This window comes from Aythya ferina (assembly GCF_964211825.1).
Source record: "Aythya ferina genome assembly, chromosome: 16".
In the NCBI taxonomy this organism is placed as follows: domain Eukaryota; kingdom Metazoa; phylum Chordata; class Aves; order Anseriformes; family Anatidae; genus Aythya; species Aythya ferina.
The window spans coordinates 1,052,200-1,078,715 of NC_140315.1; the positions used below are offsets into that span (position 1 = coordinate 1,052,200).

Sequence of the window (26,516 nt, forward strand, 5' to 3'; positions counted from 1 at the left end):
CATGGACTCAGTGGGGGCGAGCCAGGTGTGAAAATGTCCAGCGGCAACCGGGAGCTGGTGATCGACTTCGTCGCCTACAAGCTGTCGCAGAAGGGCTACAGCTGGAGCCAGCTGGAGGAAGAAGAGGATGAGAACAGGACTGAGCTGGGGGCCGAGGCCGAGGCGGTGCTCAACGGGAGCCCCTCCTGGCACCCGCCCGCCGGCCAGGTAGTGAACGGCGCCGCCGTGCACCGGAGCGGCCTGGAGGTCCACGGGCTCGTCGAGTCGGCCGCCGTCCGGCAGGCTCTGCGAGAAGCCGGGGACGAATTCGAGCTGAGGTACCGCCGGGCTTTCAGCGACCTCACCTCCCAGCTCCACATCACCCCCGGCACGGCTTACCAGAGCTTCGAGCAGGTGGTGAACGAACTCTTCCGCGATGGGGTGAACTGGGGGCGCATCGTGGCCTTCTTCTCCTTCGGAGGGGCGCTGTGCGTGGAGAGCGTGGACAAGGAGATGAGGGTCCTGGTGGGGCGCATCGTGGCCTGGATGACCACCTACCTGAGCGACCACCTCGACCCCTGGATCCAGGAGAACGGCGGATGGGTAAGGGCTGCTCGCGGTGCTGGGGGGGGGCTCCCTGCGGTGTCTGCTAGCGCCCGCCCCGAGGCGTTTTGGGGTGAGCAGTGGCTGCACAACCCTTCCCCTCGCCGTCCCTAGAGCTCTGTCACAAGAGCGACGCGACGGAACAAAGAGTTCGTGCTCAGCTCCGTCCTTCCTCATCCTTTTTCCCCCCCCCCTCCTCCTCCTCCCCGGCTGTTACATAAGAGACCCATTTTCCGAGAGCCTTTGGAGCAGCCTCCCGTCAGCCCGGCTCCTTCTTCACGCAGCAGCCCTTGCTCTCGGGCTGTGGCATTTCACAGCGGGGAGCGCCGCTTCCTCCTCCTCCTCCTCCTCCTCTTCCTCCTCCTCCTCCTCCCTGAGCTGCTCCGGGCTGGCCTGCTGGGGCACCAGCCACTTCTCCATTCTGCAGACGAGCCCTTCCTCGGCTTCCACTGCGGTCGTGGTGAAGCCAAACCCCCCGGCAGCTCCCCGGGGGTGGCTCTGGGGCAGCTCCACGGGGGCTGGGGGGGGGGTTTCGAGGCACGGCCCCATGCCCAGGACGGGATCTGCTGCATCCCCAGCTGCTCCTCGCCCCGCTGGGAGCGATGCTCCCGGCTGCCCCAGCAGGTGAGGCGTTGCTGTGAACGGGCAGCGTACCCAAGATGCCTCCTGCGGCTTCCCGGGGCTGCCAGCGGGAGGTGCAGGGCCTGCAGGTGTCGGGCTTGGCTCCTGGATTCCTCCTCTGCACCTCAGGGATTCCCTCAGAGTAACCCTCAGTGGGTGTAGGGCTCAGGCTCAGTTGGTGGCACCTAAATGATGAGGAATCGGTGAGGAATTGGTGAGGAATCGGTGAGGAATCGCCCCCTGCGTGCCAGGAGCTGAGGCCTTTCAGCCCCTTTCATCCCCGTGCTGCAAGGAGGGGGCAGGAGCCCTGCAGCCCCGCTCCCCTTTTTAGCATCGGGGGACCCCAGGAGCCCCTCGGGGGCTCCCCAAATCCCCCCTGCCGACCCCCGGGAGCACCCAGGGCGGAGCGGGGAGCACCCAGGGCGCAGGAATTCCTGGAATGTGGCCGGCCTGGGGCACTGCCTGGGTGGGGCTGCTCAGGCAGCCCTGGGAGGAGGTTTCGATTCACAACCTGGGAGCTTCTACACTCCTCTGGCCGCCTGGATCTGGGCTGGATCTGGCCCCTTAGTGCTCTGCAGATAACCCCCCCCCCAGGCCAAACGCCGCCCAGCTCCTTCCCCCTCCCTCCTTCCCTCCCTCCCTCCCATCTTGGGCTTTTAAAGCCTCAGATGAGGCTTGGAATTGAGCGATCCAATCGAGGTTTCCAAGCTGGTGTGGCCGTTGCTGTTAGTGACACACAGCCCGGGCTGTATCCTGGAGACCCGGGCGATAATGCAATCTGATTTTTTGTAAATGAACTCTCCGGGGGATTTAGATTAAATCACGGGTGGAAAATCACCGCTCGCTCCCTGCTCCTGCTCCTGCTCGCGGGGGGGGGGGAATGAGACACCTCCTCCCCCTCCTCCCCACCCCCAACCCACTATGGCAGTTAAAGACTCCTCGCTTTTCTTTTTTTTTTGTGTGCGTCTGCCTCGAAATTCATTGTTTGTAGCAAATATTTGCTCAGCAGATTGCGGGAGGGTCAGGACTGCTCCTCTTTTCAGCCGCCCGCCCGCTCGGGCTTTGAAGATGCCCGCCTGGATCCCTCCCGGGGGGTGTCCGGGGGATGCTTGCTGGGCTCTCCGGGCCTCCAGCTGTAGGAACGAGCCGTGGTTTGGGAGCGTGCACCTCCTGGGGGACGTGCAGGCTTGATTTGGGGAGCTCAGAGCTGGAGAAAGCATTTTTTGAGGGAGGAGGGATGGTAAAACTCCGTGCAGGGCACTAACGGGGGGGGTGTTTGGTCGTGGTGTCTGGCCCTGCTTTGGGTTCCCCCTCTCCCCGCAGCCTGGCACCGGGAAAGGGAACGCGAGAAGAAGCCGAGGGGGGTTCACGGGCAGCCCCGTTTGCTGTCAGCACCGAGCAGGACGCTTTCTGCAGGCAGATACTTTGACCTGGAGCGCGTCCTGCTGGCTGTAAACCTTCAACAGGAAGGGCTGGAGGCGATGGGAGGCATCACGGGGTGCGGGGAGCCCCGGGGAGAGGGAGAGGCAGGGACCCGAGGTGCTTGGGGGTGGCAGGCAGCGCCGTGCCGGCTGCTTCGTGTGCTCGAGGAAGGGAGCTGGGCAGGAATCTGCCAGCCCTGGGCGTCCTCCTGGCTTTGCCTTTCCCTCCGGGCTGCATTTCCCTTCAGAGCAGGGCTCAGAGCTGGAGTTTGGGGTCCTTGGGGTGGGTCTGCGAACACACAGCGAGGGCTTTGCGCTTTGCAGAGCCTGTGGGGGAGCCCAGAGCGAAGGCTTTGCATCAGGCCAGCACTGAAAGCCTGCAGGACCCCCGCGGGCAGCCTGTAAGGCCCAAATACCCGCGGGCTGGGCTGGCCGGGGGGCAGGGACCCCTTGGGGGGGTCCCCGGGGCTGTCCCTGGGTGCCCCAAGCCGCCGGTGGTCCCGCGTGCCGGGCTGGACGCGTCGCGGTGCTCCACGGCGAGCTGGAAGCTGGTGGATCTGTCCGGGGAAAACCCTTTGAAGATGTCAATGCAGCCAGCTCCCGTTCTATCTTTTTAACTTTTTTTTTTTATTATTATTATTATTTTTTTTGGTGAATGGTAGGAAATGACTCAGAGCGTGTCATCTGACAGAGCACAGCTGGGATCTCGGCCCCTGCTCTCTCGCTCCGGCCCTCTCCGCGGTTTCAGGTCGAGAGCTGGACTTCAGCTGCCAGCCCCGAGCAGGGTTTTGTGGCCCTCTGCGGCCGGCCCGGGTACAGGCACCCGGCTCCCCCCGCACCCCCCTCCTGCTGCTGAGCCTTCTGCACCCCGACATCTCCTCAGCCCCAGCTCGTCGGGCTGGGCACGTGGGAGTTTGAACCGCGGGCAGGAGCCCCGGCACGGCTGTGCCCTGTGCTCCATGGGGCACGCAGCCACCTCCAGCTGCCCCCGAGGTGTCCCCTGTCACCACCCGGGTGTTCCCACACAGATTTTGGGGTGTCCGGGCACCGCTGCACCCCTCTGAGCTCTCTGGCTGCAGCCGGAGGTGCCCGGCGCCTTCTGCTTTGCGCCGTGCTTGTCTCACAGCCCGCACCCTGCACCGTGCCCTTGATGTCTCCACAAATTTGGGATGCCGCCGGCTGCTGGAGGTCCCTGCAGATCTCTGGCATTCTCCCGGGGCTGCCCTGGGAACCGGGAGGCTTTTCTGCAGCCCTCCAGGAAATGCCATTGCCGTGACTTCCAGCGCCGCTTCCTGCCCGGCCGTGGCCGCATTCCTGCCGCTAGGCCACGCGGCGCACGGAAGGCCGAGTTCCCAGAGCTCTGCCTCTCGCCCCGTGTGCTTCTTCCTCCTCCTGCAGGGCCCGGGCTCTTCTCCTCGCTGCTCCTGGCCCCGTGCTGGGGTTTGGTTGCTCTCCTGGGAGGCAGCGCGGAGCTGCGGGGCTGGGAGCGCGAGCGCAGCAGCAGCGCTGGGGGGGGGTGGCGGCGTTTCCTCCCCTCCCAGGGGAGGCTGTGGGAACTGGGGCTCGTGAAGCCTTTTGAGGTGCTTTAATCCAAAAAATGGTGGTTATAAAACACCTGCCACAGCCCCAGCAAACTGCTTCGTGCCGCTCTGTGCTCACAGCTGCTCGGGGTAGCACCAGTCTTGATGATCTTGCTCCCCTTCAGAGGGAGCCGGGTCCCTCCCCGGGTGCTGCCGGGTCCCTGTCCCATTTCGGGTGCCTTTTCACATCCCGGAGAAGGAGCAGGGAGCTGCAGGGTGCTCTCAGCCCTGCAGAGCTGCAGCTCCCTGCTCCTGGGTGAGAAGGACGAGAGGCTCCTCGTGATCCCTCGGCTCTTGGGGGCTGAGCCAAGCGCCGAGGGATCGGCCGCGCTCTCCGGCACGGCGCTGCGTGGCAGGGGAGGGGATCACAGGATCACAGGATCACAATTTGAGGGGTCGGAAGGGGCAGGGGGAGGCAGCTCTCTGCCTGCTGACCCCGCAGCCGGCGAGGGCGATTCCCTCCCGGCTGACTCAGGGCGAAGGCACCCGCCCTGTGCCCTATTTGGGGCCGTGGTGTCCCCCGCCCTCCCGAAGGGATGTCACCAAAAACACCATTGTTCCCAGGAACTGATAACAACGGAGGCATGAAAGGGAAGCCCTCTGTGCCAGGGGCACTCCTTGGCTGGCTGCTCTGTCCTTGGACAGGGGGGAAACCCAGCTCCTGCTCCCCATCCCCGCATGGGGGGGCCCTGCAGAGAGGTGGCTGCGGCTGCAGGAGCTCCGAGGCCCCCCCGGGGACACCCAGGACGGGGGTTTGGGGTCTGGTTTGTAGCCCTGTGCGAGATTTTCCCCTCGGGGGGCTGCGGGGTGGCCCCGGGGGGTTGTTGGGGACGCTCAGCTGGGGACAGGGGTCACGCTCTGCGGCACGGGGCGAGGGCAGCGGGGGCTGAGCCGTTAGCAGATGGCTCTGGGTTGGGGTTACGGGGAGCAGGTGTGGGTTTCGGGAGGCGGCCCTTTGAGAGAGAGAGAGAGAGAGAGAGAGCTGGCAGTTGTGAACCCAGGAGGCCGAGCCGCCCGGCTGGGGAGCCGTGACCTAGTTGCGCCGTCAGAGCGCTCGGCTTTTCGGTGTTTTTTAGGCCTTTTTGTGTGTTTTATCCACGCCTTTTAATTTCGCCGGCAAATAAAAAAGGCGCAGGAGGCCGAGCGGTGCCGGGAAGGGCTGGCTCTGGGTGCGAGCACCCCACATGGGGGCAGCCAGCATCCCCTCGGACACCAGCTCACGTGTAGCGGCCCCGTGCCGCCTCCCAGGATCTCAGTAAGGGAAACCCAGGCTCAGCTGCCTGCCTGCGGGGCAGCCACGACGTGGAAAATGAAGCAGAGAGCTCCCCGCGGCCACCGGGACCACGTGAGGGCTGTGCCGTGCCCTGCCGAGGGGAGCAGAGGGTTGGATCCTCCATCACCTCTCCACCAGGAGCTGATCTGGTCGCTGTCCCTGCAGCTGTGTGCCCCGTGGCAGGGCGAGCGGCTGCGTTGGAGCAGGGTGAAGTTTCGGGGGGCTTTTGGGGTGCGATTCCCCCCGGGGGGGGAGCTGCTGGAGCTCCTGGCATTATTCTCATCCTGCTCAGTGCCACGTCCCGGCGGTGCCCGCAGGCTCAGCTCCTGCTTTAAGCAGATCCCATTAGCAGCAGGCTGCTGACGGCAGCTCGCCGGGGTCACCCTTGGGATGAGGAGCCCTGGGGCAGGGAGGGCGGGCTCCCCATGGGCTGCCTGAGCCCCGCTGGCTGCTGCCAGCCCCCTGCTCCCAGGGTGGCACCAAAAACCCCAAAGTGTGGCCACTTGGCAGCACGAGGGGGCTCTGAGGACCGAGGCTTCCCGGGGGCAGCACCCTGTGCCCACACGGAGGCCACCGCAGGAGCTGGCGGTGACCTGGTGGCTGCTCCCCAAAGGAGAAGGGAGCAATTTGGGGGCTTTCTGCCCCTCTGCAAGGCCACGAGGCCGTCCCAGTCTGGTCCATGTGCAGCTAATGCCGTGCTTTATTCATCCCCAGGCGCTGCTGGGCCCAGCTGCACCTCGCCGTGGGTCTGTCAGGGCTTGGGCTGGCAAAACCTGGGCTCCTACGGGCGCTGTGCGTGGCTGCTGCACGTGCCCCTCGTGGCCAGCTGGCTCCAAGCCTGGGCCAGCACCAGGAAGCAGAGGATGGCCCGGGGCAGCTCCCGGGCGGTGCGTGAGGTAGGTGCTGAGAAAATGAGGGGCTGCTGCCTCCGAGTCAGCACCCGCAGCAGCCCCGTGACGCGCCAGCTCACAGGCGTTGCGCTCGCCGGCGAGCTGCTGGCTGTCATTAGGGCAGCTGACCTCATTTGGAAGCTTCCAGCGCACCAGCCGGTGATGATTTCACAGCTGGGGGAGCCCAGAGTGGGACACGAAGTCCCCTTCTCCTCCTGCACCGCCCCGAGACGTTCCCTGCCTCGGCTCCCTCCTCGCCTCCTTCCCCCTCGGCTCAGCACGGAGCCGGCTGCAAGCGAGAGCACGGCCGGCGTCGGTGGAGATTTCACGGGGGCTGACGGGAAGTGAAAACAGAATGAGCACATCTTCCTCCCCTTCCTGCCCCTCCGCCCTTTCCCCTTTTTCATTCAGGGCCGTGCAGTCGCTGCAGCCTGGCCCCAGTTGGCAACTGGGGACCTTGATGGGCGTTCGCCGGGGTGCTGGGGACGGAGGCAGAGACGCGGGGACCCGACACCCCGGGGAGCAATCCTGCTCCCAGCCCTGCTCAGGAGAGGTCTGGTAACGTTTACACACCCCGGGAGGAGATTTGGAGCAGGGTTTGGTGTGCTTAAAGGCTGTGAGGCTCACGCTCAGCCCTGCCTGGGAGCTGGGCTCTGCACCCGGGCACGCCTGAGCTCCGAGCATCGTCCCCTTGGTGCAGTTCCCCCCGGAGCTCCAAGGTGCTGCGACGCTGGGGAGGAGCAGTGAGGAGACCCCAGGAGCAGTGAGGAGACCCCAGAGGTCTCCAAATCGCTCGGGCTCAGCAGTGTGAAATTACAACGAGAGCTCCCCCTGCCCCCCAAGCTCTCCCCCCACACAAAAGGCAGGGGCTGTGCTGCCCGTGGGGGCTCAGACACCATCTGTCCGCCGGGGAGAGGCATCAGAGCGGCCGCCTTTCCTCCTCCTGTGCCCCTTAATGCCCTTGGGATAACAAATCCCCAGCCCAGCAGGTGCTAATCCCCCGAGTGGATCCGGCTGGGCCCACGTGGACGGGTCCCAGATGGGGGCCTCGGTGTGGGGCCGGGGCTGCGGCACCTCTGGGAGCCCCCAGCTTGGTTTTGGGGTTCTGGGAGCGGCGCTGATGAGAGCTGGTGGTGCTGAGCCCTGCGGGGTTATTGCAGGATCCCCGGAGCTGGGGTGAGAGGAGGCTGTGCTGGAGGGGTTTCTGCAGCTCTGTGGGGCTGCGGGCTAACCCCGGGCACCCCTGCGCTTGGTGTGGGGCTGGGCAGGGAGGAGAAGCAGGGCCGGGCCTGTTTAATGACCCTGTGGGATTTTAATGACCTCTTTTGGAGTTGATGGCCGCATCCAGGAGAGGCAGCACCCAGGGGAGCAGAGCGGGGTGCGGCAGGCCCGGCCTTTGCCATGGAGACGTGCAGCTGCCTCCCCGAGGTCCCTGTTAGCATCACACAGCTGGCTCCGGGTCCCTGCTGCCCCTTCTCCACCCCGTTGGCCCCATATCCCACCCCGTTGGCCCCATATCCCGTCCCCAACCTGCCCAGGGACCAGCACGGCCTCAGCACCGCAGCTCGGAGCGGTGCCGGGGCTCCTGTTGTGCTCCAGGGGCTGGCCCCGCTGCCCTCCTGAGGGTCCTGGCGTGAGACCCCAAAGGTTTAGGGCCACCCACACGCGCAGCAGCCGGGGTTTGTGCCCCTGGGGGGGGTGAGCAGGGCACTGGGGACAATTCGGAGCCGTGCGGGGACCCACTGAGCCGTGGGCACGGGATCCTCTGGCAGCACTCATGTTTTTGGTTCTCCTGAAAGATCTCGGCTCTGCGTTCCCCCCCACACACACCCCGGTGCTTCCTTCACCTGCACGCCTGGGAGCGGCACGGCCGTGTCCCCGGGGAGGTTTTGGGGAGCTGGCTCCTTTCTGGTGGGGCACAGCGAGATATTGGGGTGGGAAACAAAACCCTTTGGGACGTGCTGAGCTACCCGCGTGGGTGCCTGTCCCCAAAACGCGCTCCCCGAGCGGGTGGCAGAGGCGGCGTGGGGCCGGGGCGCACGGCAGCAGGGTGTGCTCTCCTCCCCGTGCCCGTGAGCCATGTCCCTGGGCACAGCCCCACTCGTGTTTTCAGCTCCTCAGAGCCCCGTGCTGGTGTCCCGGTGCCTCCCCCTCTTGCACAAAGGGGTGCTCGGGGTGCCCAAACCCCCTCCTCTGCCTCACAGGAGAGCAGATGGGGATGAACTGCCCGCATCTGCTCCCTTCACCTGCCTCGGGGCCCGGCGTTATTTGCTCAATCCCCTTTCCCAAAGCCTCGCAGCTTCTCTTGAAAGAGGAACCCGGGGCTGCGGCGGCTGGGTCGGGGTCCAGGCGGTGCCGCTGGACGGAGGCAGCTGGCAGGGAGGGGGGCGCAGGAGGCTGAAACCTTGGAGCTTCCCCTCCTGCTTTCAGGGAGGTGCCACCAGCACCGTTTGCGGCCAGCCCTCGCTGCTCTCATCGCCCCGAGACACCTCGGGGCCGCTGGCACAACGGGGTCGGTGCCTGGGAGCACCCTAGGGTGCTTGGGACCCTGTCCTCTGGGGCGGCCCCGGGGCGATGGAGACACTGACGTGCCGCGGAGCAACTCAGGAATTCCAAATATTTCCTCCCAGATAAAGGTGACCCCGGGAGGGGGGTGTGGGGGGGAGGCCAGAAATATCAGGACGTGCCTGGGCAAGCCTGGGAGCCCGAATCTGGGGCAAAACGGGCGGAATTGGGACCGGGCATGCTGCACCGGAGGTGCAGGGCGAGGGGGGAAGCACCAGGCTGCCTCCCCTAGCCCCCAACCCGCTCCTTGGGCTCCTGCTCATGGGGTGGTTCCCTGCGGGGCTGCTCCCTTCCCAGGGAAGGAGAGGGGCTCCCTCCCTCCCTCCCTTCGGCTCCTCTCCGCCTGTAGCAGCCGATAGCTCCCTGCTGGCCGCCTGCATTTATCTCTGGCTCAGCAAACACTTCCTTTTCTTAGAAACGGAGGGCTCCGAACGGGCTTCTTGGAACCGCCGTTCCCCAAGCTCCTGGGGCACGTAGAGCGCAGGAGAGGTGGCACGGAGGGACGAGGCGCTGCCCCCACGGCTCCTCTCCTGGCCCCCCCAGGACCCCGGGGACCCCCTGCTCTCCTCCGGGGACCCCCTGCTCTCCTCCGGGGACCCCCTGCTCTCCTCCAGAAACCTCAGCCCCGTGGGAGGGATGGGGGCACTTTTAGGAAGGGTCTGGCAGGAGCGGGGATGTTTGAGCCCACCAAAGCTCTCCGGGAGCGTCAGGAGCAGGGGGGATGCTCCTGGGTTTTTCGGGGGATGCCCCTGGGCTCTGCTCCCCTCCACGAGGGAGGATTTATCCCTAAAGGGAGAGCAGGGCCAGGCGGGTGCCCAGCTCTTGGCAGGGGGGCTTTTTGCCTCCTGCCACGCTGCTGCTCGTCACCACCTAGCAGCAGAGGGCTTTCCCCTGCCCTAATTAAACACCACCCCCTCCCCTCCCCTTGGCTTTGGGCTCGCCTCCCGCAGCGCGGTTTTGGCCGTTTCGTTTCCGTGGCCTCCCTCCCGGGCAGGACATCACCCCCGTGAGGCTGTCTGCACCCCAAAAACGGGGCCAGGATGCACCACAACGCCTGCACGGGGTCTGGGCCAAGCAGTCAGCCCCTGGGGAGCACCGGGAGCCCCTGGGGGGTTTCTGTGCCCCGGGACAAGGTTCTGGGCAGCAGCCCCCCCGGTGTCACTGCCCCGTGGCTCTGCTGGCAGTGGCACAGCCAAGCAGGAGGTGGAGGGCAGCCAGGGGGGGCCGTGAGGTGCTGGGGGCAACCTTTGGGTTTCCTGGCAGGTCCCAAAAGTCATCAGCCCCCTGCCGAGGCACCGTGCGCCTCGCTGGGAGTGTGTGGCACGGTGAGGGGGGTGCCCCACGAGCTGCAGCCCCCCGGGGGGGTTTGTGCTGGGTTATCCTGGGAAGGGATCTCCGTGCCAAGAGGTGACAGCAAGGCAGCTCCAGCCCGGCTTATCTCTGCTTTCCCAGAGCAGGCGGCTCACTGGAACTGCGGCCACTTATCGGGGAGCACGGCTCGAGGCCGGACCCCGGCTCTGGAGCTTCAAGGAGCCCCCCTTGAAGCTCCAGAAAGGTGCTTGAAGGTGCTGGGTGCTGGGAATTTGGCTTTTCTCGGGCAGGAGCGGCTGCTATTCCTGGCCGGGCTCCTGCTCGGCCCCCGTTCAACTCCGGGAGCTCGGGCAGCGTCACAGCAGCGACACAAATCCCAGCCCAAAAAAAAGCAGAGCGTGCACCAGCACCATGCTGCTGCTCCCTCGGACCACAGCAGCAGGATTCAGCCCGGCCTTCCTCCTGCTGTGATGCTCTTGGTGGTGCTTTGGTGCTAATTTTAGAGAGCCCCAAGCTCGTGGGGCGCTCCCTGCCCTCGTGGGGTCCTTCTTCCCAATCCTTCCTGGCACCAGCTCCTCTTTTGCCTGCTCCTGTGCTTCCCCCCCTGCCCAAACCGCGTGGTTCAGAGCAGGGAACCTCGAGGCGCCCACCACCGGGAGCCCTCCTGCTCCTTCCTCCCCATCCCCAGGCTGTGTCCCAGCCCTGGGGGGGCTCTGCAGGACCCCCAGCACTGCCCCCAGGGGCTCCCCAGTCCCGTGGGGAGAAATGAGAGGAGCAGGCACGAGGCGAGCACCCTCTGTGCCGGGGGGGAGCTGCCCCACTGCTGCGCTCCCTCCCTGCGCTCACCGCTCTCCTTTTTTTTTCTTTTTTTTCCCCTATTTCCAGGAGCGCTTTGTGGACCTCTACGGGAACGATGCTGCTGCGGAGATGAGGAAAGGCCAAGAAACCTTCAACAAATGGCTCCTGACCGGGGCCACGGTGGCCGGAGTGCTCCTGCTGGGATCCCTGCTGAGCCGCAAGTGACCCCCGGCCCCGGGGGACGGCTGCGCCTTCACCGCCACTACACGGGCTCCCGAGCAACCCCCCCCCCCCCGGGGGCAGCCCCTGCTCCTCACCTCGCGCCGCCAGCTCCTTTTCTCCCAGCTCCTCTAGATTTGACCGTTCCGTTGCGTTTTCGGGGCGCCGAGGCCACGGCAGCGCCTTCAGCCGCCAGCTCCCCGGCGCCGGGGAGATCCGGGCAGCCTCGGGGTAAGGGGGGGGTGTGTGTGTGTGGGGGGGGGGGAAGGTGCTGGCTAGAAGGCGCCCCAGCCCTGCAGGGTCCCTTTAGATGACTTTGAAGAGAATAAACAGACTTATTTTTGCATGTGTGGGTGCGTGCGTGTGTGTAGATGTGTCGCTAAGATAAGGATCCCCCCAGCCAGAGCCAGGGGCTGGGGGCGTGCTCCCAGGGGATGGGGGGGGGGCACAGAGCTGAGACCCTCCCCGTCCCCTCGCCCAGGACGGTGCCAGGAGGAGGCTGAGGCTGAAGCTGAGGGCGGGGGGCTCCGAGCTCGCCCACCAGCCCCCTGCTACCCCCCCGGGAGCTGAGGCCACCCGTGGGTGCTGAGGGTGGTGCGCCAGGGGGAAGGGGCCTTCCTCTCCTCCTCCTCCTCCTCCTCCTCCTCCTCCTCCTCCTCCTCCTCCTCCTCCTCCTCCTCCTCCTCCTCCTCCTCCTCCTTTTCCCTCCTCTCCCTCCGCTCGGGGTTGCTGTGTGGCTCTGCATGCCCCCCGTTGTCCCCCCCCCCCCCAATTCCTTCCCTCCCCACTTGTCCCCGCTCTTCGCTTTGGGGCCAGGACGGAGGCAGGCGAGGGGGCAGAGCGCTTCGCCCCCCCCCCAGCAGAGCAGGGACACACGAGGGGCTGCAGCACCCCAGCACCTTCCAGCACCTTCCAGCACCTTCCAGCACCCTCCAGCACGCAGGAACAGAGCGGGGAGGTGAAAGGGGCAGGGGGAGCAGGACCCCATGGGGGGGGGGCTGCCGGGACAGGACCCGTGGCGGGGAAGGGGCTGCAGCAGGCGAGGACCCGGGAGCAGCAGCCACGGGATCAACGTGGGATCCAGTGCCTGGGATCCAGTTTATGGGATCCAGCGTTGCCCCCCCAGTGGCTGCCAGTCCCCATAGGGCAGGCAGAGGGGTCCGAGCCCCCCCGGCGTGGCTGTGACGGGTGCGAGAGGTGCGAGAGGTGCCCGAGGTGCCCGGCTTCCCCCCCACACCCCCTGCGCTGCTCCCACCCCGAAGCATCCCCTGGTTTTTGGGATGGCAGCGGGGCCGTCCCCTTGGGGTTGGGGGGTTAGGGGGGGGGCTGCTCCGTGCGCGTGGCGCCCCGCGCTCTGCTGTACATATCCGAGTAGTTTTTAATTCCTTTGTGAATACTCTTAATGCTATTTTTGTTATCTGTACGTCTGTATTTATGTCTGGTGCCGTGCTCCGCGGAGACCCCCCGGGGCGGGCTGGGGTCGGAGGCCGGGCTCCTCCGCTGTAAGGGAGCACCCGAGAGAGTGGGGTGAGAGCAGTGGGGGTGAGGGGGGGGGGACACCCTTTTCTGGGACCCCCCTCGCCCCCTGATTTCCCCCCCCCCGGCCGCCTGCTCAGGATCCGCTCCCCGCGCGCCGCAGGGCGAGCGCCGAACGCTTCGGTTTGCAGGTGGAGGTGAGGCCACAAATAAACTCTGTCGGTGGAGCCGCTGCTGCTGTGCTGTGGTTTTTTTTGGGGGGTGCCACGCTGCGGGGGTCTTTGGGGGAGGCTGAGCAGGAGCCGGGACCCTCCTGTCCCTCCCTGTCCCCCCCTGTCCCCCCCTGTCCCCTCCTGTCCCCTCCTGGGGGTCACGGCTGTCCAAGGGGGCCGGGATGGTGCTGGGCAGGGTGTGGGGGGGGGCAGCTCCCCATCCCTCTCGCTGGGACCGGGCTCCTGCGCCCGTCCTCACCCCAAATCTTCGCTCCTGTGCCCGTCCCCGTTTGGGGACACGGGGCCAGGGCGCTGCGCCAGGCTCCGGGCTGGGGCAGGCGTTGGTTTTGGGGGGGGGGGACACGGGAAGGGGACCCCCCCCGGGCTCAGCATGGCAGGCAGAGGGTCGGGGTGCTGCGGTTGGGCTGGGAGGGTTTGGAGCCCCCATCCCACAGCAGAACCCCCCCCCACCCTGCACCACTGTCCCTGGGGGGGGCTCATCCTGGGGAAAGGTTGGGCACGGGGACAAGGACAAGGACAGGGACAAGGACAAGGACAGGGACAGGGACAAGGACAAGGAGAGGGACAGGGACACCCCCTCTGAGGATTCTGCAAGCCCTGGGTTTTTTTTGGGGGGGGGGTTTTGAGCCCGGCCCCCTCCCGCTGCCCCCAGCTCTGGCTCCCGGTGCCGGTGCCGGTGCGGCGGAGCCGTGGCCACGGGCTCCATCCCGCGGGCGAGACGGGAGCTGCGGGTGCCGGGACACCGGGGGGGGGTTGCGGGACCCCCGGCCCTGACACCCCCCTGCCCTGACACCCCCCAGCCCGTGGGGTGGCCGCGACCCCCCCCCAAGGCACTGCAGAAGCCCCCCGGGGATGTCCCCGCGTGGAGCTGGGGGACAAGGACACGGCTGGGGGGGGGCTGGGGGGGGCTCCAGGTTGAGCCATGGGTGGGGTGAAATCCCTGCTGGACCCCCCCCCAAAATGGGGACGGGGATGGGGACGGGGATGGGGTCCGCGGGTCCCCGGCAGCAGCGGGTCTCAGGGCTCGTACTGCAGGTCCGTGGCGAGGAGCAGGAAGCCCTGGGTGGAAAACGGGGTGAGATTTTGGGGGGGGGGGGGGGGGGGACACGGTGACACCGGGGGTGAGGGGACGGGGGTGGCACCCACCTCGTGCAGCAAGAGGCGCGGGTGCACCAGGCTGAGGCCGTGGGGGGTGGGCAGCGGGACCCCCGGACGGAGACGCTCTGGGGGGGACAGTGGGGCCGTGAGCGGGACGGACCCAAAACAGACCCAAAACAGACCCGAAACGGACCCAAAACAGACCCAAAACAGAGCCAAAACAGAGCCAAAACGGACCCAAAACGGACCCAAAACGGACCCAAAATGGACCCAAAACGGACCCAAAACAGACCCAAAACGGACCCAAAACAGACCCAAATCAGACCCAAAATGGACCCGAAACAGACCCAAAACAGACCCGAAACAGACCCGGGACAGCCCAGGGGGGCAGCCAGGGTTTGGTGGGGGCGGCGAGGGGGGGGTCACACTCACTGTTCACCCAGGGCACCCCGAAAAGCCACAGCCCGAATTTCAGCACGTTCTCCAGCTTCTTCACCTGCGGCACACGGCGAGCCCTGAGCCTGGGGGGGGGGGCTTGCACCGAGCTGTGCCCCCCCCCCCCCCAGCCCCCAGCCCCCAGCCCCCAGCCCCCTGCTCCCGGCTGTGCTGGGGTCCCCCCCCTGTCCCCTATAGCCCCCCTGTAGCCCCCCTATAGCCCCCCTGTAGCCCCCCGTGGTTGCTCACCTGCAGCGGCCCCACCTGCGAGGTCACCTGTGCCACGCTGAGGCTGGAGGAGAGATTGGGGTCAGCAGCGGGCACTGGGGTGGGGGCCGTGTCCCTGTGTCCCCCCCCCATAGGGCAGGGAGGGGATGGGATGAAGCCAGCAGGGCCGGGAGCCCCAACCCCACAGCGGCTCCAGCTGAGGACCCGAGCACGGATGGGAGCCGGGGGCAGGATGAAACGGCCCCAGGGAGGGAAATGGTCAGAGGGGGAGGACGGGGGGGGCTTCGTGGGGGTGTCCCGGGGGGCTCGGACCCAGCGTGGGGCTGGGGTCTCACCTCGTCAGCCGCACGGTGCCCCCCAGCCTGTTCCCAGTGATGCTCGGCTTCCCCGTCACGTTGGCGTCCTGCAGCGAGAGGGGACGTTGGGGAGAGCGGGGCAGTGCCTCCAGCACCCCGCAAGGCCCCGATAAGACCCCAGTAAGACCCCAGTAAGGCCCCAGTAAGACCCCAGCCCCCCGGGGCCATGCACTCACGATGTCCAGCAGGAAGACGGGCAGGCGGGTGGCGTTGGGCAGCACCACGAAGGCCTCGGCGGAGCTGTAGAGGGTCCCGTGCAGGGCGTCGGGGTGGCAGGAGAGCAGGGGCTGCCGGCGGGCAGAGAGCTGCAGCTCCATGGGCAGGTCGGGGAAGAGCTCCTGCAGCTGGGGGGGGGGCGAGGGCAGGGCTGGCACTGAGCCCCCCACGGGCACCCGGCACCACCCGGACCTCGTCACCACCCTGCCCTGGGGGCGCAACGCTCCGTCCTGCCCCCAATCACCCCCCCGTGCCCCGTCCCTGCACCCCCTCCGATGTCTCCCCAGCCTCCATCTCCTCCCACCCCTCTCATGTCCCCCCCCGATCCCATCCCAAGTTCCTGACCCCATATCCGAACCCTCCCGCAGCCCACCCCGTCCCCTTTTCCCCCCCTTCACCACCCACCTTCGGGGAGAAGCCCCCCAGGCTCTTGGTCCTCAGCTGGATGGGGAAGCGCCGCGGGAGCTGGAAGGCAGCAGAGGGGGCCGGGTGCTGGTTGAGCGGGGTGGGGGTGGCCACGGGACCCCCTCCCCAGCCAGGGTTTTGAGGGGCAGCAGCGCCGTGCGGTGCCGGAGCCCCCCCCGTACCGCCTCGCCGGAGATGTTCCTGCGCAGGGCCCCGGCCGTGAAGTACACGAAGGCGGCGGAGTTGGCCACGAATTCGGTGAGGGCGAGCAGCACCATGGGCTCGCGCGCCTCGGGCAGCCCCACGGGTTTGGGAGAGAAGGGGCTCTGCCAGCGCCTGCCCACCCCGAAGAACTCGCCCTGCGTGGACGGACGGATGGACAGATGGACATCGGGATCAATCTGGACCCCCCCCACCCCAAGCACTTTCCCCCCCGGGGTTGGCACCACCTTGAGGCTGACGTCCCCGTGCTCCGCGGTGATGTCCGGGCGGCCCAGCAAGGAGAGGTCGATGGCAGCGAAGGGGTCGAGCTGGGGGGACACTGCAGGTGGCAGGGACGTGTTGGGGATGGGATGGGACGTCCTCCTGCCACCCCAGCCCCACAGACACGGGGCTGAAGGGGTCCCACAGACCCCTCCGGGCACCATCCCCCAGCCCTCCTCCCCCAGCTCCCACCTCGCATGCGCTTTAGGGAAGCCTCCATCCTGCTGATGCTCTTCTCAAGCTCGACGCAGAGCTGGAAGCAGAGCCGGGCATCAGGGAGCAGCCCCAAAATGGGGTCCCCGAGCTCCTGGCTGGGCTGGGGGGGGCACAGAGCCGGAGCCACCAGCAGCAGCAGGGCAGCGCTCACCTGCTTGTTCAGCTGCTGCCGCAGGGTCCTTTGGAACAGCGGCACCAGGAGGTTGTAGAGCCAGCTGAGGGGCACAGAGCAGGGAGGAGGGTCCTCAGCTCGCCCCCAACCTCCCCAACACCCCCACCCTCACCCCAGGGATACAGGGGGCATCCCCGTGATGGGAACAGGGCGCCCGGCGTCACCTCTGTCCCCGGTGAAACTCCAGGTGCAGGTCGGTGCCGCGGGCATCGCAGCCGGCGGCCCACACGGCGGGGCGGCCGCCCTCGTCCACGCTCAGCCCCAGCACCACCGCCACGGCCAGGTCGGCCACGCGAAGCTGCACCACGCCGCTGTCCTGGCTGGGGAACGTGGGGGGTGAGCACGGGGCCAAGGAGGGGGACCCCCATCCTCGTCCCCGCGCCCAAAGCGGGTGAGGACTCACAAGGTGCCCAGCTGCGCGCTCCAGTCGGCGCTGAGCTGGATGCGGGCGCCCTGCACCGCCAGCCGCACGCCCACGTCCTCGGCGAAGCCCACGGAGGAGTCGTTCATCTGCAGGTCCTGGATGTGGATCCTGGGCACAACGGGCAGCCGGGGAGCATGGCAGGGCGCAGAGGGGACGGGGACGGGGACTGGGACAGGGATGGGGACAGGGATGGGAATGGGGACGGGACGGGATGGATGGGATGGGATGGGGATGGGGATGGGGATGGGGATGGGGATGGGGATGGGGATGGGATGGGATGGGATGGGATGGGGATGGGGATGGGGATGGGGCTGCAGTGGTGGCTCTTACCGGGGCACACTGTACTGGATCTCCCCCAGCAAGGGGGGCCGGTAGGAGCCCTGCAGGTTCAGCTCGTGTTCCTTCTGCAGCTGTGACCGCAGCAGCTCCAGCCCGAAGTGCCGGCCTGGGGCAGAGCAGGGAGGCTCAGGGCTGGTGCCAGAGCACCCAGGGGTGCTGCTGGGCTCAGGCCATCCCCGGGATCTGGACGTGGTCCCTGGGGTGCCCCACAAGTCCCCCTATCTCCCCTTCCCACCCCAGGCACCCACCGTACTCCAGGGCCCTCTGGGTCACCCGGCCCTTGATGCCGGGGCTGGAGCCGGTGGCAGGCGAGCAGGCGGCCGGCAGGAGCAGGAGGCAGAGCAGCGCCAGGGCCGAGCCCCTCGGTGGGCGTCTGGGAGCCGAGAGCCCCCCCTCAGCCCCGGGGCAGCTGCGGGACCTGGGGGCTGGAGCAGAGGACATGGCTGAGCCCCCGACCCGCTCCCCGGCCTTATATCGGGGCGCTCCGGGGCTGACATCAGCTCCCCGTGCGCACGCCGGGGACACCGCGGTGCGCCGGCCGCTGAAAGCCCGACCTTGCCCAACGCATGAGTCAGAGGGGAAGCCGTTCCCCCGCTGTTCCCCGTCCTGGGAGCGCAGGAAGGAGAGGGTCCCCCCACGGCGTCACAGCCGGCCGCAGGTTGCGTGGGACCGGGGACACCTCTGCCCTCGTGTCCCGGCGGTACGCGGGGGGTTTGGTGGTGCCACGGCCCCCCCCGGGGCTCCCGCTGTGCCCAGCAGCAGTGCGAGGGGACAGGAGGATGGCAGAGCAAGGGGATGGGGTGAAAAGGAGCAGGGGGATGCAGTGGGGCTGTGTCAGGGGAGGGGGCTCAGCCCATGTGGGGATGTTCCCATTTTGGGGCCATGTGGGGTCACCCAAAGCCTCCGGGGGGGGGGGTAGGGGAGCGCTGGGGACACGGCCGGACCACAGGGTGACGAGAAGCCAGGGGCAGGCAGAGCACGAGCAGAACTCTGCGGTCCCTCCGAAAGCCCCGTCCAGCAGGAAGGAGCCGTGCGGGCAGACGGCGGCCCCTGGGCTGGGGAAAACCCCCCCTGGGTCCGGGCAGCGGCTGCCTGGGGAGCGGGGCCGTGGGTGCTCGGCTGCCTGCCTGGGGACAGCCCCTGGCCAGGGTCCCATCCCAGCCCCACGGGGGACACGGGACCCTCGGCCAGCCCCGCTGCATGACCACAGCCCCACACAGCGCACCTCATGGCCCCCTCAGGAGCCCACTTGCCCCAGACCCCACGGCAGCAGTAATGTCCCCAGCGCCCAGCAGCGTCCCAAAGGCCAGCCCAGCCACCAGCCCTGTGCCCACCCCGACCCCTCCACCCTTGGGTGCCCCATCCCAGGCCCATCCTCACCGTGGCAGGCGGTGGTGGTACCCCCCGGTGTGGGGGCCGTGGGTCCCATCGTGGATCCCGTTTCCATCATCTCCCCCAGGGCTGCGAGTGGCAGCTGGGCCCCGTGCTGCCGGTGGCCATCCCGGGGCAGCCAGGCTGGTTGGACCAGAACCTCACCCAGGTCCCCGTGTCCCTAATCCCTTCCGGGATGAGTCAGGTCCCCGCCGCAGCACCCAGGGATTTGTTGGGGCGCGGGTGCCCGCAGGGACCCGGCCTTCCCCGGGGCTTTCCTGCAGATCCTGGCACGGCCGCATCCGGCACACGGGCACGTGGCAGAGCTCAGCCCAGCCCCACAAGTCCCATCCTCGGCTCTCCGAGCGTCCCCAGAGGTGCCACAGCCCCCGTACACAGACCCATGGGGTGGAGGACAGCGGTGCCGTGGGGCGAGGGCACCGGGATGGGGTGGGAGCAGAGATGTGGGGCAGCGGGACACGGTGCCACGCGGGGAGCCCTGCTCCCCTGGGTGCCACGCACAAAGCCCAGCTCCCAAAGGTGCCATGCGTGAAGCCCTGATCCCCAGGGTGCCATGCAGGGATCCCTGCTCCCCTGGGTGCCACACACAAAGCCCAGCTCCCCAGGGTGCCACGCATGAAGCCCTGATCCTCAGGGTGCCACGCAGGGATCCCTGCTCCCTAGGGTGCCACGCACAAAGCTCTGCTCCCTGGGGTGCCACGCACAGAGCCCTGCTCCCCAGGGTGCCACACATGAAGCCCTGATCCCCAGGGTGCCACGCAGGGATCCCTGCTCCCCTGGGTGCCACACACAAAGCCCAGCTCCCCAGGGTGCCACACATGAAGCCCTGATCCCCAGGGTGCCACGCAGGGATCCCTGCTCCCCTGGGTGCCACGCACAAAGCCCAGCTCCCCAGGGTGCCACACATGAAGCCCTGATCCCCAGGGTGCCACGCAGGGATCCCAGCTCCCCAGGGTGCCATGCGCAGAGCCCTGCTCCCCAGGGTGTCCCCCCACACACAGCCCTTGTCCCCAGGGTGCCATGCAGGGATCCCTGCTCCCCTGGGTGCCACGCATGAAGCCCAGTTCCCTGGGGTGTCCCACACACAGCCCTGCACCCCAGGGTGCCACGCACAGCGCCCAGCTCCCCGTGGCTCCATCCCCGTGCCCCGCACCCCCTGGCACGGCTGCGGCGGCTCTGCTGGAGCCCGGCACGGCCCCGCTGCCCCTTGCAGCCCCCAAAATCCCCCCCAATAAAGCCGGGCCGGGCCGTGACCCCCCCACCCCGGGCCCGGCCGTGCAGTGCGGGCAGACACCGGGAGGGGGACCCAGCGGCACGGCCACGGCAGCGCCGCGCTCCCGGGGCTGGGACGGAGCCTGGAGGGGCCGGGGCGGCGATGGAGGGGGCCGGGGGTGCTGGGGGGGGGGTCCTGGTGGGTGCTGGAGGGGAGCCAGGGGATGTCGGGGGGGGTGCTGGGCCGGTGGGTGGGTTCATCCAGTGGGGTCCGCAGCCCCCGGCACCCCCCCGGTGCGTCCCTGCTGCTGCCCCAGCCAGGATAGGACCGGGGGGGGGCTGAGCACCAGGCGGAGCCGTGCCCGTGCCGTGCCCCCTGGCACCCTGCAGACCCCCCCCCAAGGAAGGGGAGCCCTGAGGGACCCCCACCTCAGCCGGGAGCCCCCCAGCCCGGCCAGCCCCGGACCCTCTGCCCCCATCCCTGGGCACGCAGCACCCGGGGGGGGGCTGTGTCAGGGGTGGGGGCGCAGGCAGAGCCCCCAGACCCCGCTTTGTCCCCCCAGCCCCCCGGGAAGGGCCGGGCACGGTGGCTCCAGCCCCGAGGGGGGCTCCTGAGTCACGGGGCAGCCTCCTGGGTCCTGGGGCACCCACAGCTGGGGGGGTTGCACAACCCCGGCCACGAAACTTCCTTCTGCTGCTGGGGGCTGCTCCGTGTCCCCAGGGCTCCTCTGTGTCCCCAGGGCTGGCCCCAACACCCTGGGGCCCGCAGGAGCTGCAGCTCCGGGCAGCCCACGGTGGGGACTGTCCCTCAGGGTAGCCCACGGGGGGGGCTGTCCCACACCGTGTCCCCTGCCCAGTCACTTGGCCGGTGACGGTGTGTGAGTTATGGAAGGCCACGGGCAGCCCTGCGGGGAAGTGGGGCGAGGGCAGGCCCCGGAGATGTCCCTGGGCAGCTCACCCCATGGCACCCACCCCTGGAGACACGTCCCAGCACTGGGGGGGAAGCAGCTTCCCCCCTGCGCCTGCCCAGGGGTCCCCTCTCAGCCTCAAACCACGCCGCAGCCCGGGGAAGCTGGAGCAGGCTGTGCCCCCCCAGTCCCTGCTGGGGGGCAGCAAGGGCACAGCCCCCATGGGCAGGGTGCTGGGATGGGGATGTGCCACTTCCAGCCCCCCCCCCCGCCACATAAACTCACTGCAGGGATCCCCAACCAGCCCCATCCCTGCCTCCTGAGCCCCCCCATGCCCTAGAGGGGGGTGTGAGGAGACCCCCCCAGAGCTCCCAGCCCCAGAGGGGGGGCACAGGGAGATGGCAGGGCATGGCCACCCCCGGGTGTGCCTCCCCCCGGGGCTCAATGCCCACTGCACCCCATGCTGGGGGGGGTCACTCACACACAGCCTGTGCCTCACAGCACCCCAGTACCACCAGTAGAGGGGCCAGCCCAACTGGGACCCCCCTCTCTGCACCCCCCCAGCCCAGGACGGGCTCCTATGGGACTCCCGATGCGTGCCCAGGCTCTGGGGGCAAGCCAGGAGGGATCCACCCCCCCCCCCCCCAAAAAAAAAAAAAAGCCCCGTGCAATGCAGCCACGAAGAAGACGCGTGCCTGGTAATCAGGGCTTGTTTAATAACAAAACTCCAGCTATTGTAGAACAATATTCTCCAGCATCATTGTAATATACAATACAGGGAATGCTCTCAGCAATCTGAGAAGGTTACGATCCGAAGCCCCCGGGTTGGGGGGGTGTGGTGGGGGGGCCCTGGCTGCAGCCCCGCAGCTTCGGGCCCCATCCGTGCCCGGGGGTCCCATCCGGAGCGCGGCGCTGGGGGGGGGGTCCCGGTAGGTCCGTGGAGGTCTCAGCGGCACAGGATGCGGTCGGCAGCGGGCATGCACGGAGCCTGCGGGAACGGGAACGGAGAGGGCGGTCAGTGCTGCTCGGGGACCGGGGGGGGGGGGGGGGAAAACAAGGGGGTGACGGTGTGGGGGGGGCGCCCCAGGGACCGGGGGGGTGGTGGAGGGGCCGTCCCAGGAAAGGGGGCAGCGGAGGGGGGCGGCCGGGGGGAGAAGGGGGAAAAAGGGGAAAAAGGGCCCGGGGGGAGAAGGGGGAAAAGGGGAAAAAGGGCCCGGGGGGAGAAGGGGGACCCCGGGGCCGGGCAGGGCTCGGGGCAGCCCCGGCACCGCACTCACCTCGGGGGGCTCGGCGGCGTTGGGGGGCCGGGGGGGCCCGGGCTGCAGCGCGAGCTGCAGGTCCCAGATGTAGTCGATGACATGCTGCAGCAGCTCCACCTTGGACACCCTCCGGTGCCGGGGCAGGGTGGGCACCAGCGCCCGCAGGCGCGAGTAGCAGCCCTTCATGTCGTACAGCAGCGCGGCCGCCGCTTGCTCAGCCGCGATCGCTCCCGGCCCCGGCCCCGGCCCGCAGCGGGCGGCTTCCCCGGGCCTCACCGCCTTCAGCGCCCCGCCGGGACCGGCGGGCAGCGGAGACGGGGCGACGGCGGCGACCTTCATGGAGAGCGAGCGAGCGGGCGGCGGAGCGGAGCGGAGCGCGGCGCGGCGGGCGGCGCTAGGACCCTGCGGGCGGCCGTGGGAGCGCTGCGCCCCGCCGCGCCGCGCAGCGCCAATTATAGAGCGCCGCCGAAGGGGGGCGGGGCCGCGGGGAGAGAGGCAGCCAATGGCGATGCAGAAGGGGCGGGGCCGGCGGCGGCCGCCCCATTCATGCGCCCCGAAGGGCAGAGCCTTAAAGGGGCCGCGGGGGGGGTGGGGAGAGCGGGAGGGGGGCTTGGGATACGGGGAGGGGGCTGGAGGGGTGCGGGGGGGCCCTCCCCGCCGCGGGCCCGTACCGGGGGTCCCCCACGACCCCCCAGCCCCCCCGCAGCCCCCCGGGCTCCCCGCACCCCCCGGGGTCCCTCCACCGCCGGGCTCCCACAGCCCAGCCCCCCCCGTCCCCGTTGCCCCCCCCGTGCCCTGCAGCCCCCTCGCCCCCCGCAGCCCAGCTCTCCCCCCACGCCCCCCACACACCCTCCCCCATCCCTCCCACGCCCCCCCATCCCTCCCAGCCCCCCCCGGCCCCGCTGTCGCCCCTCGTAGCCCCCCCTCTCCCCTTCCCCGCCCCCCCCCGGGCGGCTCAGACCGTTAGACGCCAGGGCCGTGACGTCACCCATTCATAAAACCCCGCGCGCTGTCAGCGCGGCGCCTGGCGGGCGGTGCCCATGGAGACGGGGGCGGGGCTGGGGGGGTTGGGGAGGGGGTGGGGAGTGGGGGGGGCACCTGCGGCCACCGGGGCACGGCCGAGGGGCACCGGCACCCCACGGGGACACGGGGACACCCCGAGGGGACCCCGCAGCCCCGGCCTTGCTCGCCCTCGGGCTGCCCCCCCCCAATCCCCGGAGCTCCCCGGTGTGCGCGGCTGCGGGACGGGGACGGGGACGGGGACGGGGACGGGGACGGGGACGGGGACGGGGACGGGGACGGGGACGGGGACGGGGACGGGGACGGGGACGGGGACGGGGACGGGGACGGGGAGGTCCCCCCTGGGCGGCTGCAGCCTCCGTGAGGCCTCGAGTCGAAACCAACCCAGGCCCTGCCCCGAAGGGCTTCCGATCCGAGCGCTAATTAGCGGTAATGATCGTGCCCGGCTCCCCGCACCTGCAGGGAGGCGCAGCCGCATCTCGGCGGGGGCCTTGGGCAGGACCCGACCCGCAGCTGCAGCAGGAGCGGAGCGGCCGGGAGCAGCTCTCCGGGGGCAGCTGCAGCCTCCTCGGCCACCCGCACGCTCGGGGACGCGTGAGCGTGTGTGCGTGGCACGGGCACGGCCACGGGGGCACGCACACGGCCGTGCATGCAGGCACACGCACGGGCGTGCACGAGGAAACGCAGTCGTGCACAGCCTTGTAGAAGCTCCCACGTGCACAAACCCGGCCGTGCGCAGCGGCTGCAGAAGCGGGGATGGACGCAGGCACACGGCGGGTACCCCGTGTGGGTGAGCCATGCTCCCCGTCCTCGTGGCGTGGCTGCGTCAGGGCCAGGCCCTGCCATGGGGGAGCCCGCAGCATCTCCCCGGGTGTGGAGTGAGATGAAGGCTTCTTCTCCTCTTCCTCTGCAGGGTGAGGGCAACCCTGGAGCCTGCTGCGCATGGAGGGGCTTTAACCCAGCACCTCTGGGCCCTGCGTGGCCAGGGACAGCTGCATCCCTCCATCCTCCCATCCCTCCGTCCTCCCATCCCTCGGTCCCTCCATCCCCCTGGCTTTGTGAGCACATCCGTCCCTCCATCCCTCCCTCTGTCCCTCCGTCCCTTCATCCCCGAGCGGTTCCCAGGGTGGGCACGGCGCTGGGGTCGCCCCCTCCATTCATGAGCCCCGCGGAGGGGGCCTGGTGCTGCCCGGTTCCCACCGCGGCTCTCAAAGCCGCTAATTAGCCCCCATCTGGCGGTGGCGGCCTGGCCGCGGCGGGGAGGCCGGGGACATTGTGCGCAGGAATGCCTTTCAGTGCCGCCGGCCCGGCCGCGCGCCCGCCAGCTGCACCGCCAACAATGCGCCACGGCCGGGACGAGCCAGCCCCGAGCACCCCGGGTGGCGTTGGGGACAGGGACACGGGCGTCCCCTCGTCCTGCTGGGGTCCCCCTGGTTGTGGGACCCCCCCCCCTCTCAGTACTTTGGGGTGCTGGGGTTGGCGGCGTGGCCCCGCGGTGCTGCCCTGGTTGTAGCCGGGTGCCGGTGTCGGCCCCCAAGACGGATGGCTTCATTTCCATCTCAATTCTGGGAACGGTGGCCTCGGCCATATGGCGCTGGCGGGGCGCAGCCCGGGCCGGGAGCGCGGCTGCTTTGCGCCGAGCAGGGGTTGCCCAGCAGCCGAGCACATCAAAGCCCCCCGGCCGTGCCCCCCCTGCACTGGAGGGACCACACAGGGCACGGCTGCACCGAGGGGCTGCCTGCGCCGTGGGGACGATGGGGACAGGGGCTGGGCAGTGCCCCAGCCCCGTGGCAGCACCCGGCCCCGCGTGCAGGGCTCGGCAACGTGGAGTTGGGTTCCCCAGTGGGCACTGATGCGTTTGGGGGGGCTCAGGTTTGGGTTTTGTGCCCCTAAAAGCAGCAGCAATGGGATGGGCTCCGCAGGACACCGCGTCCCAGCAGCACGGAGCCAGACGCGGACGCGTGGCCGAGCGCAGGAGGGAATCCCACGGGCCCGCAGACACCAGGGTGCCCCCTACATGAATGGGTTCCCCCCAAATTTTGCCTACTCAGCCCTCTGCATCGCCTCCAGCCCAGCCATCCCCGTGCCTATCGGGAGCCCCAACGCTGCCTGGGGCCAGCAGCACCCGTCGCACAGCTGGAGCGGGGCCGAGGCCTGAGAAAGCCCCCGCGCGTTCCCCTCCCGCCTTCTCCCTTCCCGTTCCCGGCTCCATCCGCTGCAGCCCAGACCAGCTGGAGCCAGGCGGCCCTTCCTGGGATTTATTCCAGCTTCCTGCCCCTCCTCGCCGGCAGGCCGGGGACGGGGCTGCTCTCTCCTGCTTCCTCTCCCTGCTCGCAGCCGACGGCCGGGCGCCGGCGCTCCGTGGGACCCCGGCTCTCACCAGAGGCCCCCCCACCGTGGCCGGGTGTCCCTGGCTCCAGGTGCTGTCAGCTGGTGCACCCAGCACCCATCCCTTTTAGGGAGGCTCTGCGGGGCTCTGGGGACCAGCAGACCCCACGTGTCCCCCCCAGGCACCAGCATTTCCCACCCTATGCTCAGCGTTGGCACCCTTGGGTGCTCCCTGTGCGCCCACAGCCCGTCCTACCGGGGCTGTGGGGCTGAGTTCAGCCCCTGGCACAAGGGGAAGGTGCCCGGGGTGTCGCAGGCAGTGTTTGGGGAGGGGGGAATCACCCCAAACCCCCCAGCTGGGGCAGCAGGGATGGAGCCGTCCCCCAGCCCCGTGGATGGAGGGCTCACACTGGAGCCGGGGGGATTTTTTTGTGTCCCCCATGAGCCAAAGGGACCCCACAGCAGGGGGAAGGTGGCCCAGACAGAGCGGAGCCGCGCAGCCGCCGCAGGACCCAGGTGCAGCAGGGGCAGGAGAGCCCCGGGGGCCGCCCAGGCGCTGGCTGTGCTCCCAGCTCCTTGCAGGGCCCGAGCGCTTCCTTCCTCCGGGCTCTGCCCCGCTTATCGGCCGGGCAGGGCCGGGGTGACCCCGCTGTCCCCTCTCCGTGCCTTCCGCTCCCCGTGGCGCCGCTGGGAGCCCCTTGGAAAGCTCCCAGCTCGCTGCCACGCTCCTGCTGCCCACAGCTGGGGGACCAAATGCACCCCAACACCACGGAGGCTGAGCGGGGATAGGTGCGAGACCCCCGGGGATGCCCCCAGCCAAAGCTCGGGAGGACACAGAGCCTTGTAGGACGTGGTGGCGGCCCCACAGCCTCGGGCACGGCCCCGTGTCGTGGCCCCGTGTCGTTTTCCACGGGGCACTGGAGCCTGGGGGAATCACATCTGGAGTCTAGACTCAGCGGCTCTGTGGGCCGGGCCTGGCGGCCGCGCGGTGCCCAGGCCCCGCTGCACACTGTTTGCTTAGCTGGAGGTATTTAATTGGAATTAAAGTGGCCCCTC

General features: G+C 68.9%; 3 protein-coding genes across 3 annotated transcripts; 1 reads left to right on the forward strand and 2 right to left on the reverse strand.

Moving 5' to 3' along the window:
• Positions 1–33: 33 nt before the first annotated feature.
• Positions 34–11,606, forward strand: BCL2L1 (BCL2 like 1; the record flags this gene model as incomplete). Its single annotated transcript, XM_084538137.1, has 2 exons — positions 34–582; positions 11,129–11,606. 2 exons carry the CDS (start codon positions 34–36, stop codon positions 11,264–11,266), a joined length of 687 nt encoding a protein of 228 aa, XP_084394263.1. The 3' UTR covers positions 11,267–11,606.
• Positions 11,607–13,931: 2,325 nt separating this feature from the next.
• On the reverse strand, positions 13,932–18,770 carry LOC311445930 (bactericidal permeability-increasing protein-like; the record flags this gene model as incomplete). The annotated part of the gene is made up of 16 exons (XM_084538521.1): positions 13,932–14,028; positions 14,116–14,192; positions 14,500–14,563; positions 14,752–14,794; positions 15,066–15,133; positions 15,263–15,430; positions 15,708–15,767; positions 15,890–16,066; positions 16,157–16,248; positions 16,383–16,443; positions 16,558–16,621; positions 16,743–16,898; positions 16,982–17,110; positions 17,333–17,447; positions 17,590–17,895; positions 18,722–18,770. The coding sequence occupies 16 exons, from the start codon at positions 18,768–18,770 to the stop codon at positions 13,987–13,989; spliced, it is 1,671 nt and encodes a 556-aa protein (XP_084394647.1). The 3' UTR covers positions 13,932–13,986.
• A 2,777-nt stretch (positions 18,771–21,547) lies between these two features.
• Positions 21,548–22,528, reverse strand: ID1 (inhibitor of DNA binding 1). The gene is made up of 2 exons (XM_084538375.1): positions 22,131–22,528; positions 21,548–21,841 (listed from the first exon to the last, which is right to left on the reverse strand). Exons 1-2 carry the CDS (start codon positions 22,449–22,451, stop codon positions 21,800–21,802), a joined length of 363 nt encoding a protein of 120 aa, XP_084394501.1. The 5' UTR covers positions 22,452–22,528; the 3' UTR covers positions 21,548–21,799.
• Positions 22,529–26,516: the final 3,988 nt, after the last annotated feature.

What these genes read in the sequence shown, in the direction of transcription:
- ID1 (XM_084538375.1), bottom strand. Translation starts at nt 22,451, where the DNA reads ATGAAGGTCGCCGCCGTCGCCCCGTCTCCGCTGCCCGCCGGTCCCGGC. An exon ending in ACGCCGCCGAGCCCCCCGAG is followed by an intron (nt 21,842 to 22,130) that starts GTGAGTGCGGTG and finishes CCGTTCCCGCAG; the next exon opens with GCTCCGTGCATGCCCGCTGC.